Raw genomic sequence first — 18,591 nt, forward strand, 5'->3', positions numbered from 1 at the left:
AGCAACCAGTGCTGGCATGGATGTGGGGAAAAAGGGATGCTCTTTTACCACTGGTAGGAATGCTGATTGGTCCAACCTTTCTGGAAAACAATATGGACAGTACTTCTAAAACTAGAAATTGAGCTGCCATATGACCCTGCAATACCACTTCTGGAATATATCCCGACGATGCAAAAAAAGTACAGTAGAAATGACATCTGTACCTATATGTTCATTGCAGCACTGTTCACAATAGCCAAAAATCTGGAAACAACCCAAGTGCCCTAAAGCAGATGACGGTTAAAGAAACTTTGGTACATCTACACAATGGAACACTATGCAGCTGTTAGGAGAGATGAAGTCATGAAATTTGCTTATAAATGGATAGACACGGAGAGTATCATGCTAAGTGAATGATTCAGAAAGAGAGGAACAGATATAGAAGGACTGCACTCATTTGCGGAGTATAGAATAACATCACATGAGGCTGACACCCAAGGACAGTAGATACAAGGGCCAGGAGGATTGCCCCATAGCTGGAAGCCTGCTTCATGAGCGGAGGGGATAAGGCAGATGGAATAGAGAAGGGATCACTAAGAAAATGATGGCTGGAGGAATCAGTTGGGATGGGAGATGTGTGCCGAAAGTAGATAATGGACCAAACATGATGACCTCTCAGTGTCTGTGTTGCAAGCCATAATGCCCAAAAGTAGAGAGAGAGTATGGGGAATATTGTCAGCCATGGAGGCAGGGGGAGGGTGGGAAAGAGGGGGTATACCAGGGATATTGGTGGTGGGGAATGTGTGCTGGTGGAGGGATAGGTGTTTGATCATTGTGTGATTGTAACTCAAACATGAAAGCTTGTAACTATCTCACAGTGATTCAATCACTGTCATCCCGTTGCTCATCGATTTGTTTGAGCGGGCACCAGTAACGTCTCTCATTGAGAGACTTATTGTTACTGTTTTTGGCATATCCAATATGCACGGGTAGTTTGCCAGGCTCTGCCGCTCGGGCTTGATACCGAGGGGTGGAGGAATCGAACACGGGTTGGCCGCGTGAAAGGCAAACGCTCAACCACTGTGCTATCGCTCCAGCCCAGTGATTCATAAAATTTAAAAAAAAAAAAATGATTAAGCTTCCGCCCAGAGATGAACCAAGAGCCGCGGCACGAGAAGCAGAGCCTCCCGCCTACTGACTGTGATCCTGAGGTCTCCTAACCCATTTTGGCACCAGAGCAGATTCTTGCAGCCATCCATTTTGACTGTGAACTGAGCTAAAATATTAGAAACCCAAAACCGCGTGGCCGCGATAGTCCTACCTCCTGGTGGAAGACTCAAAGTCTTCACTTTTACCAAGGAAGAGAAATTATTAGATGATGCTTATTCAGCAGGCCTGATTGTTGGGGAAAATTTCCAATCAACAATAGTGAGTTCTGTATGGAAATATGAAATGTACTCAATATATAGAGAGAATAATGGGAATATCATCAGCTACTTAGATGGGGGGTGGGGTGGGAGGGGGGTGTATTGGGGTTCTTGGTGGTGGAACGGGTGCACTGGTGAAGGGATGGTGGTTTAATCAGTATTTGACTGTGACTTAAACCTGAAAGCTTTGTATTTTTTTTCTTGTTTTCACGGTGGTTCAATAAAATATTTCTTTAAAAAAAAAATGATTAAAACAACAACAACAAAAAAATAGATTCAAATAGGAAGACTTCAAACACACTGTGCTAAGTATGACAAAAATCCAAAGACAGAGGAACCACCTCCACTCCACCACCATGTAAGTTGCCCAGTGTTCTTACTCCAGAGACTCATATATAAATTTCAAAAGAGATCAAGGAACTAGGAAAAATTTCTCCAGACACCCACAAATGGCTGAGACCCCAGGGGCACCTGGTGTGCAGCTCAAGGCTGACCAAAGAGAGGCCAATTGCTCCCATATTCCAAAACAGCTACCATGCTTCTTTCTCGACATAGTCTACTGTCTTGGGATCAAGCACCATTCAGTTAATAATCTGCTGGGGTGGGGGGAAGGGGGAGCAGGAATTAAAGCTTCTAAAAGTAAATTAAAAGGATGTATTGCTCACATCAAGATATGAATGCCAGACAAGGTAACAAGGTAAATATTCAAACAGTAAGATACAGGAGATGGTCAGGTGTAGGATAACATTGTTTGTTCTTTCAGCCTTGTCCCAGGGAGCTTAGGTTTATTTTTACTCCCATCAGTGCTCCCTTTCCTCTGTGTTTATTTGTAACTTCCTTCTTTATGCTGTTAACTTGAAAATCATGCTTTTTTCTTCTCCTGAAGTCCTTTGCATAGTTAATTCAGAGCAACATACTTTTTGTATGGGCACAAGATAACAGTTAATGCTATGCTTTTGTAACTCAGGAGTTAATTTACTTTTAATATTTACCTCTGGCATCTGTTCTCTTAAGTTCTTACTTCCTAGCACACAAAAGCAGGGTCCTTATGAAGGACTGGAGAGACCCACGGCAAGTGATGAGCTATATGCTACCCTGGCATCGAAATGGGCCTGGCTGAAGTGCCATAATGCTTAACTGTAAATTAAGAACATGGTCATGGACAAATTCTGTCATGATCCAAAAAGCAATAACTAGATTTGGACCCTGCTAAGGTTAGGAATGATTAATCAAGCCTTAGTTCTGTAGTCTGAGTCTGTGGTGAGATATCCCCAGGAGAGCCACCCTATAAGCTCAATGGATCTCTTACTGTGTCCATACAAAATAACTAGTATTAAGAAGTAGAAATAAGATGTTAAGATGTTGAGGGGCTAGAGCAAACAGCACAGCGGGTAGGGCATTTGCCTTGCACAAGGCTGACCTGGGTTTGATCCCTGGCATCCCATATAGTCCCCCAAGCACCGCCAGGAGTAATTCCTGAATGCATGAGCCAGGAGGAACCCCTGAGCATTGCTGGCTGTGACCAAAAAAAAAAAAGCAAAAAAAAAAAAAAAGTTGTTGATTAAGTTATTGGACTAAGGAGAGGAGAACACCACTAGGTGGTATCTTCTCCCTTCAGCCTGATGGGCAGTCAGGAAGTGCTTTTGATATGTTGATTTTACTACCAGAGGGGATGGGGTGTGTGTCTACCCCCAATGCTGGGGAGTTGGGGAGAGACAAAAGAGAAACCAGGGCAGCAAGCTGGAGTGCAGAGACTACTAGCAAGGTCTCTCTGGGAGGGAGAAGAATGTAGGGAGCAGGCATGAATTCAGAAGAATTCAGGAGCAGGCATGATGGAGAGACTAGAGACGCAGCTGTGAGAGAGAGTGTGTAGAGACAGGAGGAGACAGGAATGAGGGGCTCGGTGAGACAAGAATGAGGGGCTCGGTGAGACTGGAACAGGCACGTGGGGAGAATGGAATAAATGGCAACTGATCATCAACCAGGTTGGCTCTCGTTTCCTCCTTCGTCTGCCCCATGGCCTGGGCCGACCCGGGGAGAGGGAGCGAAAGTGGGCAGCAAGAGGGAGAGTTGCTGGAGCTCCCTTAGTCGCCCAGAGATTAAACAGCAGTTTGTAAAAGGATTGTTGTTAATCTAGAAGAAAAATTTAAAAGATGGGGAAAATATACTTTATATTTTAAATCTATTCAGTAAGCCTATGTTTGAACAGACAAGACTTAAATAAGTTTAGAGTAAATCAAACACTAGATAAACTTAATGGAAAAGAAAAGAAAGTAAAACATTAAATTACCTCCTTTTGTGGTATCATTCTGGGCCTGGATGCCATGATGTAATGAACTATGAATGGCAGAAAGAAGATCTGCTGCTTGTACCATCATTTTTTGAGCTTCTGCAACAGCACTGGTCTAGCAAATAAATCACCAAAAACATTCTTACATATTCTTTCACTGAAAGATATACATTAAATAGGAAAATCCTATAAACAATAATGGACATGACTGCTTGTTGTAATTACACTGGCATTTATGTACTTAAAACAGGAGCCAATATTCTGTTAAGATAGAAAGTTTTGCTTTTTTTAAAAACTCCAGTTTATTTCTAGGAGACACCAAAACTAATAAAAACTGAAACTGGTTTGTTTACAACAAAAAGGGTTTTGCAAACTCCTATCTGTATATTTTTAGGAGACACACACAAAAAAAAAAAAACCAGAAACTGATATGGCTTGTCTGTTATTTCTATGGGTTAAAAACAAAAAAAGAGAGAAAGAAAAAAAGAAATTTAGTCAACTAGAAAGACAAATTAATCATGGTTAAAGAAAGAAACACATGAAAGAAATTTTTGATAGACCCATGGAAAATGTTGGATCTCTTCACAAAGTTACATGCAACTGTCTTGAATTAATGCAAATTCAAAAGGGGGAAAAAGTAAACATCTACAGTTTGATTTTACATTTATACAAATCCAAGTTAAATAAAAGATGTTAATCAAGAATTTGGGGAGCATGCCCACCCAGGAGGGAAAAGGTATTTCTCTCTCTCGCCTGTCCCTTTCTGGGGCTGAAGGGCGTGGGGACTGCCATATTATGACGACCACAGATGGGGTTTACAAGCTTGCAATGATCCAATATCTGGAAGAAATCTCCCTGGACTTAGTTGTTAAAGTACAGAAATCCAAAACCGACCTCATTTCTCTTCACAACAGGTCTGACTCTAGTAGATATGCTCCTAACAATAATGGTGAGGTTTGTGTTGAAATATTGAATGTAACCAAAGTAAACAGAAAGTAAAGTGAAATTTATCAGTTACAAGGTGGGGTGGGGGGGTGTGGGGGTGGGCAGGATGGGAGGTATACTGTGGTTTTTTTTTTTTTTCGGTGGTGGGATATGGGCACTGGTGAAGGGATGGTTGTTTCAGCATTGTATGACTAAGACTTGAGCCTGAAAGCATTGTAATTTTCCACATGGTGATTCAATAAAATAAAATTCTTATTTAAAAAAAAGAAAGAATTTGGGGAGCATTACTTTATTACTGCACACTCCAAGGGTTTACAATGTAATTATTTCTCTCAAAATGCTAGGTGGCAATGATTATGTATGTTCACAAACATATACAATTCTAACATTTATACTTGAACTTTTATATAGATGTACTTATATTTTAATTTTGTACTAGTTCTCTTAATGTAACAATATTACTCTGAATATTGTTACATTTTGATTTTATTATATAGATGTACTTATACTGCAAGTCTGTACAAGTTCTCTAAAGTCTTCTGAATATTTTTAGATTTTCTTCTTAAACACTCATACATATTTTGAAGAAAATAAAATAAAGGTAGATGTATTTGCTCACGCAGTTACCATTTCCAGTGACTTTCTCCTTTTCAATTCTCAAAACAAGATTATTCACAAAGCAATTTCAAATTCTATTATCTTATCACCAAAAGTAGTACAAAGGTACTTTTATACAATTGATGTAGATATGTTATGGAACTGTCACTGTCACTGTCATCCCATTGCTCCTCGATTTGTTTCGAGCGGGCACCAGTAATGTCTCTCTTTGAAAGACTTATTGTTACTGTTTTTGGCATATCCAATACGCACAGGTAGCTTGCCAGGCTCTGCCGCACGAGCTCGATACTCTCGGTAGCTTGCCGGGTTCTCCAAGAGGGGCGGAGGAATCGAACTCGGGTCAGCTGCGTGAACGGCGAACGCGTTTCGAGTATCGAGCCCGAGCGCACGCGGTAGAGCCTGGCTAGCTGCCCGTGCGTATCAGATATGCCAAAAACAGTAACAATAAGTCTCTCAATGAGAGACATTACTGGTGCCTGCTCGAACAAATCGATGAGCAACAGGATGACAGTTATGGAACAGAAAAGTAAAATTAATGTGAATTTTCAAAAACAATAATCAAGGCTAGTTTGATATAAATATATCAAATGATAACTGACATTTATTTATGATCAGGGATATTTCAATGGAATAATCTTAGAACTACTATAACAAAGCATTCTATACCTTAATACACAAAATAAAAATCCACTAAAATAGATTATTATAAAATGCTCTTACCTCTTTCTTAGTAAAGGCTATAAGCACTGTCAGTAACACCCGAGTAAATTTCACTCTGCTGAATACTGCTAAACATTGTTGGTGCTACAAAATAAGAAAGGACTGAGTTAAAGATAACGTGTTTGTCAGAGGACGGGAGCAGGTGCTACCCCTTAGGAACACCGGTGGCCAACATCTTCTAGAACCCAACAAAAAGTTCAAGTATGCAGGAGCAGAAGTGGCAAATGCCAGGCCTCAAGGAACAGGGGAGGAGCCAGCCCTTCTCCTTTTCCCAGCCCCTGATGGGACTCTGAGATGACATCCACCAACTGCCTCCAGCTACTTATTAAACTCTTATATGGCCATGATCCAGAGACACACACAAATCTCGGAACCAAGTAGCACACTGCAGCAATCTCTCCAGACCCTAATTATTAAAATATTAGAATTTTAATTAGAGTGTGGGGACTGGAGAGATAGCACAGTGGGTAGGGTGTTTGCCTTGCACACAGCTGACCCGGGTTTGATTCCCAGCGTCCCATATGGTCCCTTGAGCATTGCCAGGGGTAATTCCTGAGTGCAGAGCCAGGAGTGACACCTGTGCATCGCCGGGTGTGACCCAAAAAAGAAAAAAAAATAGAATTTGTAGAGCGCATGGCCACACTTGCGGCTGCATTACATTGTATGATATGCATAACAGCAATACAAAACAAACTGTCTAGCATTGCCTTTTTGGCAGGTTTGCGTCGTGGTGGGGCTATCGTCAAAATATTGAATGTAATCATAGTAAATAAGAGTATTGTGGAAATGGCAACACAGGCAGGGGAACAGCTGGAATGGGGTGAGGGGGAATACTGGGGATTTTGGTGGTGGAAAATGAGCACTGGTGAAGATACGCGTGAGTGATCATTGCAAGACCAAAACTCAAATATAACGCTTTGTAAAAAAAAAAGTCAAACTATAGAATTTTGTTTGTCAAACTGTACAGTATTTTAAGCTATAAATCACAATGTCAATGTCAACTTATTACATTAGAAATATTCACTTGGTGTGCTTTTGTTTACTAGTTTTCTTTTGCCATGCCGTGTTCAAAGGCCACTCCTGGTGGGGATTGCCAGAATTTCATATGGGGAGTGGAGGATCAAACCCTGGGTCAGCTGGCTGCGTGCAAGGCAAGCATGCTAGCTGCTTTACTATGGCTCCAGACCCACTTTGTCTTTTAAATGATTGAAAATAAATTGCAGAAAAGCTACAACCTATCCTACTGAAGTAAAGCTATACATCAACAGATTTTTCTCTAATCAAAGATCATTCAAAAACTGATTTAGCACGTTTTTTTGGGATCACACTTGGTGGTGCTCAGGAGTTACTCCTGGCTTTGCTCTCAGGAATTACTTCTGGAGATGCTCAGGGAACCATATGGAATGCCGGGGGTTCAAACCAGGTCACTGGCATGCAAGGCAAACACCCTATCTGCTATCCTATGGCTCCAGCCACGTTTAAAGAGAAAAGTCAGAAAGGTGCTCCAGATAAAGAAAATTTAAGATCTCAATAAAAGGTTGGACTTCAATTTTTTTCAAGTTTAAAAATCATTTGTCTTCCTTCCTACTTCACAGGAATAGTAGAGCACTCTGGAAACTACCAAATACAAGGAAAATATAAACCTCTCGCTATGTCTAATCCTTAAGAAATACCTTTAAAAGAGCTTCCAAAATTTATAATGCAGTTCATAAAACTACAACATTAAGAAGTAGACTTCCCTGATATTATCTACCAGAAAATAAGTTCAATTACTTCTAGTTCAACTTCTGGATCTCTTTCTTCTCCTTGACGACTTCGAGTACTCTAAGATTTAAAAACAAGAAAAGAAAAAAAAGAAAATGTAAATTAAAACACCACATTCCCACAGAAGCATCAGATTACAAGTATTCAAAATAAAACACTGATTTATTGACTATATGACATAGTATTGCTAAAGAATTTGAAAGAAAAAATATTGTACTTAATATTTATTTTCTTTCTGTTAATACTAATCTATAAAATGCACAAGAGCAAGTTACTGAAAACTATAAAAGTGAAAAAAGAAAATAATATCCTTAAAAAAAAAGATCTAATTATGGATATGTTCAAAACTAACACGTTTTCTGAAAACAAAATGTAAGCTATCAAAAAGGATGACTGAGATGAACTTTAATTCCTGATTATGGAAACGAAAACAGGGAAGTAAAGAAATTGAGGGTGGGAAGAAAAGAGACAAAAAGGAGGTCCAGAAAGGGGAAGAAGCATTGGGCACATGGGTGATGTAGAGCTGAGAAATATATATGTATTTAAGCCACAGAACCAACAACACTGTAAGCAGAAGACTTCAATAACAAAACTTAAAAACGTGCCTGTTAAGAAGACAGGGTGTTGGGTGGGAGAGAACTGAGAACACTAATGGAGGAAAGTTAACACTATGGTGGGATTGGTGTTGGAACCCTATATGCCTGAGACTCAATTATGAACAACTCTATAAATAACAAGCTTCTTAAGAAAAAATTGAAATTTAGGGCCAAAGGGATAGTACAGTGGGCACAGTATTTGTTTGCCTTGCACACAGCCAACTGGGGACCCATACCTGCCACCCCATATGATCCTCCAAGGACTGCAAAGAGTAATTCCTGAACAAAGGGTCAAGAGTAACCCCTGAGCATTGCCGGGTGTGAGCCCCCCACCAAAAAAAAAAGGAAAATTAAGTACAAAGATGTGAAATGCAAAAAAAGAAGAAAAATTCCCTAGTTTTTTAAAAAAGTAGTAACCTTTAAGTCTCTATGGCAGGTAGGTAGGGTGCTAGCTTTGCCAACCCGGGTTTGATCTCTGGCACCCTCTATGTTCCCCCACGCCCCACCAGAAGTCAATCCTGAGCAAAGAGCCTGGAGTAAGCCCTGAGCACCACCAGATGTGCACCAAAAACTGAAAGAGAAAGAGAGAAAGAAAGACCAACCGACCTCTACAAAATCAGATTATGAAGTATCTACACTAAAGTACAAAGCACCTTTCAGGTATGAATGATACATCATTAATTACTTTCAACAATCCAGGGCAGTACATCATAGAATTTGATAAAACTGTCAAATTTCTGGTAGAAAGTTTACATTCTAGCCCTGGAGCTGTCGCTTAAGAGAGGTATATTCTTCATTTTTTTCTTTTTGGGTCACACCTGGTGATGCACAGGGGTTACTCCTGGCTCATGCACTCAGGAATTACTCCTGTCGTGCTCAAGGGATGCTGGGGATCAAACCCGGGTCGACCACGTGCAAGACAAACTGCCATACCCGTGTTCTATCACTCCAGCCCAAGAGAGGTATATTGAGAGGTACATTCTTGAGTCAGCAGGTTGCTTAACTCCTTTGAGCTGTATTTTCCTCATGTGAAAGTAAAGCTTTTTGTGCATTAAATGTTTAATGCACTGAATCAAACATAGTATAAAACTGCCATGCAAACAATGCTGTTATACAAGTGTAAGGAAACAAATAGATGTAAGGAAACAAAAATAGGCCTATGAAAACCAAATCAACAGGATTGGCTGGTTGGAAGATGTCATTCATACTAGGCTGTCAACAGGACTTGGAATACCCTCATCTACTCAGCTCTTCTATGATAATGTAGACACTACACTAGCTACTAAGGAATACAGTTTTTATCCTTTGAGGTTTTAAAATCCTAGACCTAATAGTACACTTAAAAGAGCATACTAACATTCTAATAAATTGGCAAAAAAAACGCAAACACTGAAAAAGCTAAGTTGCCAATAATTAAAGGTAGTATTATACTCATAGACGCCCTTCAATAAGACTTCATTAAAATTTGTTAAAAATAAGGCATCGCATATATACACAGGAAGTTATCATTTAGAGGGGGAAAATATCCTTTACAAAAAAAGAAAAATATACCTTTACTCTTCTTTGCATGTCATCCTCCACATCTTTTAGCATGCCTAGAAAGACAATGAGTCTTTAAAAAAAAAAATTCAAACTTGAAACCTGTAAATTATCTGAATTAATTTTTTTTTTACCTGTAACTCGAAGATCTGTGACACTGTTAGCCATTTTAAATCCATATGTCATTGACTGAAAATCTTCCTATAAAGAAAAGGCATAATTAGGCTCCTGAATAACAGCAAAATCTATCATTGTATTTCTCTTGCAAATCACTACTTGGTACTAAGAGGAAAAAGTAATGGAATGACACCCTGTTTGTCTAAATATTGCCATCAAATATCTATGCTCTCATTATGGGCATATTCTTACAACACTATATGTAATGTTTTCTCTATTCTTAATTCAATTCTTCATATTCAGACTATTTAAATACACCCACATTTAATGTGTTCATTTGTAAAATAAGGCTAATACACAAAGTAATAGCTCCCACTTAAGAAGTACTATCACAGTATTGTTTGATCATTATTGTATAAGGTTACAAAATCTACAATATATTCTTCATACATATTTTATGCCATTTACACACTGTGAGACAATAAAAATTTAAGTTTTCTCAAATAGAATTACTAAAATTGAAGGTAAAAACATATTCCTCCAATAGCCACACTATAAAGAAAAAATTATTCATACATGGATTCCCATTTACAAAAAAAAAAAAATCCCACTGCTAGGATGCTAACAAATCAAGTAGTTTGATAAACTCACTTTGAAGTCTACGAATACCTGGCCAATTAGATTAAGAGTCAAAGCTCGGGATGGAGCAATAGTAAAGTGGGCAGGGCATCTGCCTTCCATTCAGCTGACCTGGGTTCAACCCCTGGCAACCCATATGGTTCCCCAAGCACCGCCAGGAGTAATTCCTGAGTGCAGAGCCAGGAGTAACCCTGAGCATCATCAGGTGTTCCCTCCCACCCCGCCACCCCCCCGGCAAAAAAAAAAAAAAAACAACTCAGAGCTCTATTAAAGGAGCTGTCATACCATACTACAATTCTTACAAAAATTTTTAAAGAAACCTAAGAGCAGTTATTTGTAGCTATAACCACAAGTACAGCAAAATGTGCATACCTGAAACACTCAATGAAAAACACATTGAGCATGAAATCTGTATACTCTTACAAAAAGGAAAAACAAAAAAATGTGAAACATAAAAACAATGTCCCTGCCTGCAAGGAATTCTGTGTAGTAACACATGTCTCAGAGGATTGAGTCTTAAAGATCTCAGAAATTAAGGAGCGTAATTTGCATGCAGTTGGCCCCCAGTTAGATCCTAGCACTGAATATGGCCCCCTGAGCAACACCTAGAGTCAGCACTACCAGTATGGCACAAAAAACAAAAGTGAAATAAAAATCTCAAAATTGTGTAAACTTAACCTCAAGTAATGATTATAGTCCACCTCTAGCTTGGGCATCACTACTCTCAAATCTTGTATGTCTAAAGAGAAATTCTTGGTGTTTACTTCATTACTAAATAGCATATTCAGCATATTCAGGCTGACATCCTGCACTTCAAGTTCACCTTTCCTTACTCCCAAAATTCTTATGTGAAATCTTAATGTCCAATGTGATAGTATTTGGAAATAGGAATTTTGCTTTAGCCAGTATATTTGCAAACAGCAATAGCATCACTTTTGAAAAGTTTTTTTCTTTTAGAAATTACAGTTTTTATTTGGAGGTTTTGAAGGGAAGGAGGGAGAGATAAGTTGGACAAGAGTCGAGTAACATGCTCAAGAGAAAACCCAGGCTCTTTCAAGAGTGGAGAGAGCCCTACACACACCCCAGCATTAGACATGAAAGCATGAAAGTGCACATCTCAAGAGGGGAGATGCGGGTGACACATTTGCTCAGCCACATAGGCAGAAGCACACATGGGCTAGGGCAGCATATGCGCTTGAAGTACACATGCTGATAAATGTACACATACATCACAGTAAGGAGGCAATTAGCTTCAGGAATTCTTAAATTTAAAAAAATCTTACCTCTTCAAAAACAGCAGCTTTATTTACTTTTTCCCTCGCAATGTCACAGATTTTCAAGATTCCCAGAGCAAAAGCTTTCATGGCAGGATCTTCTATATAATCTGGATTATGAATGTAAAGGCACGTAAATACTGTCTGTGCCAAGGAATGGCCTTCTAACCATGTTATCTATAGAAAATATAAAAGAACGTATCATTTTAAGACGGTATGAAAGTATAAACTGATTCAACAGTCAAAGGCAGAGTACTACAGACTCAAATGATTAATCGCAAGATTCAAAAATGATTAAAGAGAAGACAAAAATTGGGGCCAGAGTGATCAGTGGTTATTCACCTTGCACATGGCAACCTGGTTTCGATCCCTAGCACTCCATATGGTCCCCAAAGCCCTGCCAGGACTAGTTCCTGAGTGCAGAGCCAGAAATAACCCCTGAGCACTACCAGGTATGGCTCAAAACTGAAGAAGGGAAAAAAATATTCAAAATGTTAAAATTTAGAGTAGTTTTTTGAGATTCCATAGAGAGGACTAGCTAAAAGACAAACAAAATTCTTATATGTAATATACAATATATTTGAAGACTAATGAAGTCAGAGTACTTCCTACAGATTACCTAAAACTGATCAGTTCTACAGCATAAAAAATAAAAATCTATAAATTAGAATTCACAATTTTAGAAGGAATCGTCCCTTAGCCACTAATTCAGCTTTTTAAATATTCATAATGAGTAACCCTTTCAAAAGCATTATAACTAATCTGAACTCCTGCAAACTACTGGTAGTGGGATTTTTTTTGCCTCTTATTTCTAATTATATGTTGCCAATCAGAAGTGTTTACAAAACACTTATACCACTCAACACCATTCTAATGAATGATTATCATGGGGAAGGAAGTGCTAGAAGCTGTGAACACCAACAGCAATCAAAATTAAGCAACTACTACACTTCAAAACAGAATAACTGTATTACGTTAGGTATTTTCACATCTTATCTTTTTTTTCCTAACACTTTTAGTAATTTTCCTTTCACACATATAAGCATGGGCTGGAGCGATAGCACAGCAGTAGGGCATTCGCCTTTCAGGCAGCCAACCGGTATTCGATTCCTCCGCCCCTTTCAGAGAGCCCGGCAAGCTACCCGTGGCGTTTTGGATATGCCAAAAAACAAATTAAGTCTCACAATGAGGGACGTTACTGGTGCTCGCTCTAACAAATCAATGAGCAACGGGTTGACAGTGACAGTGACAGTGACATATAAGCAGAGTATAATTTCCCATGTTTATAGTATACAAAATGGTAAAAGCACACAAAAATTACTCTAAACCATGCATTTTGTACCATTACGTAGACGACTTTCCAGACTAAAATCAGCTGTTTATTAAAGGCGAAACTCAGACCCAAGAGTCTCCTAAAATAAGTATAGAATAACATCATATGAGGCTGACACCCAAGGACAGTAGGATTGCAGCATAGGTGGAAGACTGTTTCATGAGTAGAGGGGAGAAGGCAGATGGAATAGAGAAGGGATCACTAAGAAAATGATGGCTGGAGGAACCAGTTGGGATGGGAGATGCATGCTGAAAGTAGATAATAGAACAAGCATGATGACTTCTCAGTTATCTGTGTTGCAAGCCATAATGCCCAAAAGTAGAGAGAGTATGGGGAATATTGTCTGCCATGGAGGCAGGGGGAGGGTGGGAAAGGGGGGGTATACCAGAGATATTGGTGGTGGGGAATGTGCACTGGTGTAGGGATGGGTGTTCGATCATTGTGAGATTGTAACTCAAACATGAAAGTTTGTAACTATCTCGCAGTGATTCAATAAAACAAAATAAAATTTAAAAAAGTTTTAAATATTTTTTAAAAAGAGTCTCCTAAAATAGTTCCTCATCTTTGGCAAAAATCCTATCCTGGGGATGAGGACATGATTCAGTGTAGTAGAGTGCATTGAACTATAGTTCAATCCCCAGCACCACAAAATAACAACAACCAAAGAAACAAATTAAAAACTAACCTCCATTCCTACCTTCTCTCAGCCCTTAGGGAGCCTCTAGTAGTCAAACACTACCCTGCCCTAAACTTTGTCTTGCCTCTATTTCCCCTATTCTTCAAGAACTTCAAACTGCTAAAGAATAAGAGATCTCGGGGCTGGAGAGATAGCACAGCGGGTAGGGCGTTTGCCTTGCACGCGGCCGACCCAGGTTCAAATCCCAGCATCCCATATGGTCCCCTGAGCACGGCCAGGTGTAATTCCTGAGTGCAGAGCCAGGAGTAACCCCTGTGCATCGCCAGGTGTGACCCAAAAAGCAAAAAAAAAAAAAAAAAAGAGATCTCTTAAAGAGATGGGTTTGACAGGAAAAAAAGACCAGCACCAGGACTCTGATTATGATTCCTTCTCAGAAACTGTAAGAATAAATAGTACTCTTCAGCAATATAATAATTCTCAGCAAGTAAAATAGTATCAGATATCTAACAGCTTACAGAAGTAAAAGTAAAATTCACGTTGAACACACATTAGCAATCAATGAATATTTACTAAAAAAAGAAATATATGTGTATTTTACATATATTTGCCATCAATTTAAAAAGAAAAAGGTCAGAAAGCAGTAAAATAAAATAAAGATGATGATTAAAAAACAAACAAAACCAAGCATATAATAGGCAATAATGTCTAGGAAAGACAGACTAGCATATAAAAACCAGAAGACATACCAGTTCACTACAATTTAACATAGACTGGGGGAATGGGGCGGAATCTTCCAATCCAAAATTTTCTATTTCAATGCCTTATTTAGTAATTTACAAAATCCTCCAGTTGCAGATTTACTTACCTGTGAATCTTGGAAACAAGAAGGTATGCTGGGAAATGGTTACATTATTATCTTTCTTGGGGAAAACAAATGCCTTTAACCAGAAAATTAGAACCCAGTATCACCCAGATGAACTGACCAATCTTTTGCACAGAATAACAGGTCAAGTACTACATGGATTTATCAATATAGGTATACACTTTTAAATTTAAATGCTAAATCAGTTAATTAACCAATTGTATTATTTTTAACTCTTACCAAACAGCAAAAACAAGTATCCATTATTCCTATCAATTCAGGCAAGTTGAGATCTTTAATTTTAATAGTGCCATCCTGAAAAGAAGAGAAAATTATGCTATAATATGTAATACCTAGTTTAAAACAGCATTCTAAAGAAAAATGATTTTGTGACTAGCATGCCAAATTAGCATTATATTCATTTTTTAATGACCTAGTAGGGTTAATATTAGAAATGTGAGGATGGATCTCACACACTATCATTAAATACATCAGAAAAATGAAAATCATCTGAGCATATAATCAATATACAGAAGGCTTTTGACAAGGTTCTACATCCATTTGTAGTTCAACATCCATCAACAAAATGGGGATAGCATAAATGCACTAAAAGCCATAAACAAACCCATACTCAACGCAGTATTTAAAGGAAAATAAATTAAAAGTTTTTCCTCTAAGATCAAAGAACTATACTCTTTTCTTGAGGATTATGGTGCCCACACCCATTTCTCAGAACTATTCCTGGCTCTGTGCTCAGGAGCAATCCCTGGCAGTGCTCAAGAAACCATATGTAGTGCTGAAGATCTGAACTAGGTGCCTTAAACGCTCTTTCCAGCCAAAATCACTATATTCTTAAAAATTATGTTTCAGGGTTGGGGCATAGGAAGTTAGTCAGATACTATAGCGAGTAGAGCACATGCCTGACATGAGGTTGATCATATGTGGCATTATATGCCGTCCTCCAAACCCTGCTAGGAGTGATCCTTGAGTGCAGAGTCAGAAATAAGCCCATGAGCACCACCAGGTATATCCACCACCCCCCCCCCAAGCCCTCCACCACACACACACAAAAATAATATAAAAATAGTATTTCTTAAACAGCCTTTCAAGAAAACAAAGCCTCTTTAACTTGAAACAGAATAAAGGAGGTCTCATAAAGAAGCAAAAAGAGAAAAATAAGGTTTTGAAAGTAAAGTTCCAATTATCTGCCAAGTATAAATAAATACGAATCCTTTAAAGAACACAACAGAAATTCACAGAGAATACAAAATTCTTTCCAGGGACCATCTAGTATACGGAGTTAAGGTGTTTGCCTTTAACCCATGTCTGATCCCCAGCATTGCACGTCATCCTCCAACCACTGCCAGAAGTGATCCCCGAGCAGAGTCAAGAGCAGTCTCTAAGGGGCACTGGGTAAAGGCCAATGACCCTCTCTCCCGCCCCAATTAAGTAAAATGTAAATACTTCCCTAAATTGGCTAACTATAATGCAACTGTAAATTACTGCTGATAGGATCCATATTCTTAGCAATTATTTATGAAGTGAGTAACTAGATTAACATAGGGACAGTGGTGGTGGACTGAGGAAACTTTGGTGGTGGTGGTGGGATACAATAATTGTATGATCAATATCACCTTAAACTACAATCTACATAAAAAACAAATTCTGTAACAACTATGAATTTCTAACTCAACTCTCACCAAACACATTTCTAATTCATTCTAGCACTGAATATAAACTCAAAAGTTTCAGAATATTTTAAGGAGCAAAGCAATTTATCTTCCTATTCTTTTTTCAGTTGAATCATCAAAGATGTTCTATTATCCATCCTTCCACCAGTGTACATTTAAAGAGCATAAACACATATTTAGAATAAGCTTTTAATGAACAACTTAATAAATTTTTAGAATTTCGAAGAAAGAACAGCTGCTATTCCTGGCTCTGTCCTCTGGAATAACCCCATGGTGGTGCTAGAAGTGATACCAGGGATTGAACCTAGGTAGATTTACCACCTATATAATCTCTCAGACCAAATTATACTTATTATACTAAATTTAATTTCCATAAATTAAAATATTTTTGTTTGGTTTTTCCCGGGTTTTGGGGCCACATCTGGCTGTTCTCAGGGCTTACTTCCGGCAGTAAATGGAGAACCATGTGGGGTTCCAGGAATAGAACCAGTCAGCCACTGGCAAGGCAAGTGCCTTATCCACAGTACTGTCTTTCCAGCTTTAAAATATTTTAACATGCAACATAAAAAAATCTGTAAAAGAAAACACAGAAAGTGTAGTAGTCACTACCTTGATTGCTTGTTCAAAATTGAGAACTTTTCGATTAACTTGGTTTCCAATCATGCCAGCATCCATCTTGGGATCCATCATTTCAATGGCAGACATTGCTTCAAAAAGACCAAATCTGGAAATAAGAAAATCAATTAGCACAAATTGTTTTAATCCTGTAAACTTACTACTAAGACTGATAAAGGGATACAATTATAGCCTTTGAAATGACTAAAGTACTCTATGTAGTCTTCCCAACCTGCTATCACCTCTATTTCAATTAATGTTGTTTCAACATATAAATTCTCCTACTTATGAGAGTCAAGAGATAGCTCAAAGAACTGGCATCAAAGCCTATGCCCACATCTCCAAGTTCAATTCCTGTTACCACACAACCCTTTGAGCAGTGCTGGAATTAACCCTGATAGCCAAAGCACTGCCAAAAGATAGTACAGAAATTAAGGTGCTCGCTTTGCACACTGCATATCCCCTTTTGATTCCCAGCACCATTTATGGTCCTACAAGTACTACTGGAATTAATCACAGGTGCATATGGCCCCCTCCAAAAAAAAAAAAATAGTAATGTTTCCTTCAAAAACATAGTGAATTTTCAAGTTTTTCAAAGAGACCAATTTATTTGTAATGAATTTCACTGTCATCTTATTCCTTTCAACATATGCCATGCTTGGAATAAACATCAAACATAACAATTTATAAATCTTTGTTCTCTCTTCTTTGAAACATAAATAACCTGGCACATTACTGTTTCTAATGCCATATGAAAAGAGCCTGACATTTTGATAATCTATTGGCTTATTAATCATAAAAGCAGATAAATTCAATATATTGGAGACTGAATGGTAAATATTATATGAAATGAAATATGCCTCAAGACATCAGTCATGATTTCATATTTTGCTTAGCAAAACTGGATTACCATTGGATTACCAAGAAAATAAACACACTAACCATGTTACCAGTCATTCCTTTAAGAAAAGCTACTAAGCCACAGCTTAGTAAGACCTTTAAAAAAATTTTAAGGATGGAGATGGAGAGATACCACAGCAGGTAAGGCACTTGCTTCGCACACAGCTAACCTGGGTTCAATCCTGGCCACGCATAACATAATGTTCCCTGAGTACCACCAGGAGTTATCCTTGAGCACAGAGCCCAGAAGCAGCCCTAAGCACTAACAGGGAAAGCCCAAAGTAAAAGGATTTAAAGGAGCTTTTTACCTCTGAAACTCAAGTCTCTTGGCACTTCAATTTAAGATTCTATGACAAGATTAACATGCTTACTGAAGACAATCTTCAAGAAATTTGACATGAATACTGCTAATAAAAACCCAAATGGAACAAGGCCAAATGTCAGGAGTGTGACTCAAGAGGTTCAACTCCCAGCACCTAAGAGCCCCTTGACCACTGTTGGGTTAGCATTCATGGTCTCAAGCACTACCAGGTACAAGCCCCTCAACAAAAACAAAAAAGAGGTCATAAAGGAAATATGTAAAATTGGAAGACAGTCTTTTCCATAAAAAGTAGGAATTCAAGGGACTGAAGAAATAGTACAGTG

The 18,591-nt window shown here is 38.5% G+C and overlaps 1 protein-coding gene across 2 annotated transcripts in view; it reads right to left on the reverse strand.

Annotated features, from left to right (window-relative positions):
• Positions 1-18,591, reverse strand: part of NAA35 (N-alpha-acetyltransferase 35, NatC auxiliary subunit) — a 76,981-nt gene that overhangs the window by 45,163 nt on the left and 13,227 nt on the right. For both annotated transcript variants that reach the window (XM_055123890.1, XM_004600104.2), the window contains exons 4-11: positions 17,041-17,155; positions 14,981-15,055; positions 11,918-12,085; positions 10,013-10,079; positions 9,891-9,934; positions 7,753-7,803; positions 5,980-6,063; positions 3,697-3,811 (exon numbers count right to left, since the gene is read on the reverse strand). In XM_055123890.1, coding sequence (XP_054979865.1) covers positions 3,697-3,811; positions 5,980-6,063; positions 7,753-7,803; positions 9,891-9,934; positions 10,013-10,079; positions 11,918-12,085; positions 14,981-15,055; positions 17,041-17,155 — 719 coding nt within the window. The remainder of the gene's footprint in view (positions 1-3,696; positions 3,812-5,979; positions 6,064-7,752; positions 7,804-9,890; positions 9,935-10,012; positions 10,080-11,917; positions 12,086-14,980; positions 15,056-17,040; positions 17,156-18,591) is intronic.

This window comes from Sorex araneus, chromosome 1, assembly GCF_027595985.1.
Source record: "Sorex araneus isolate mSorAra2 chromosome 1, mSorAra2.pri, whole genome shotgun sequence".
Classification (NCBI taxonomy): Eukaryota; Metazoa; Chordata; class Mammalia; order Eulipotyphla; family Soricidae; genus Sorex; species Sorex araneus.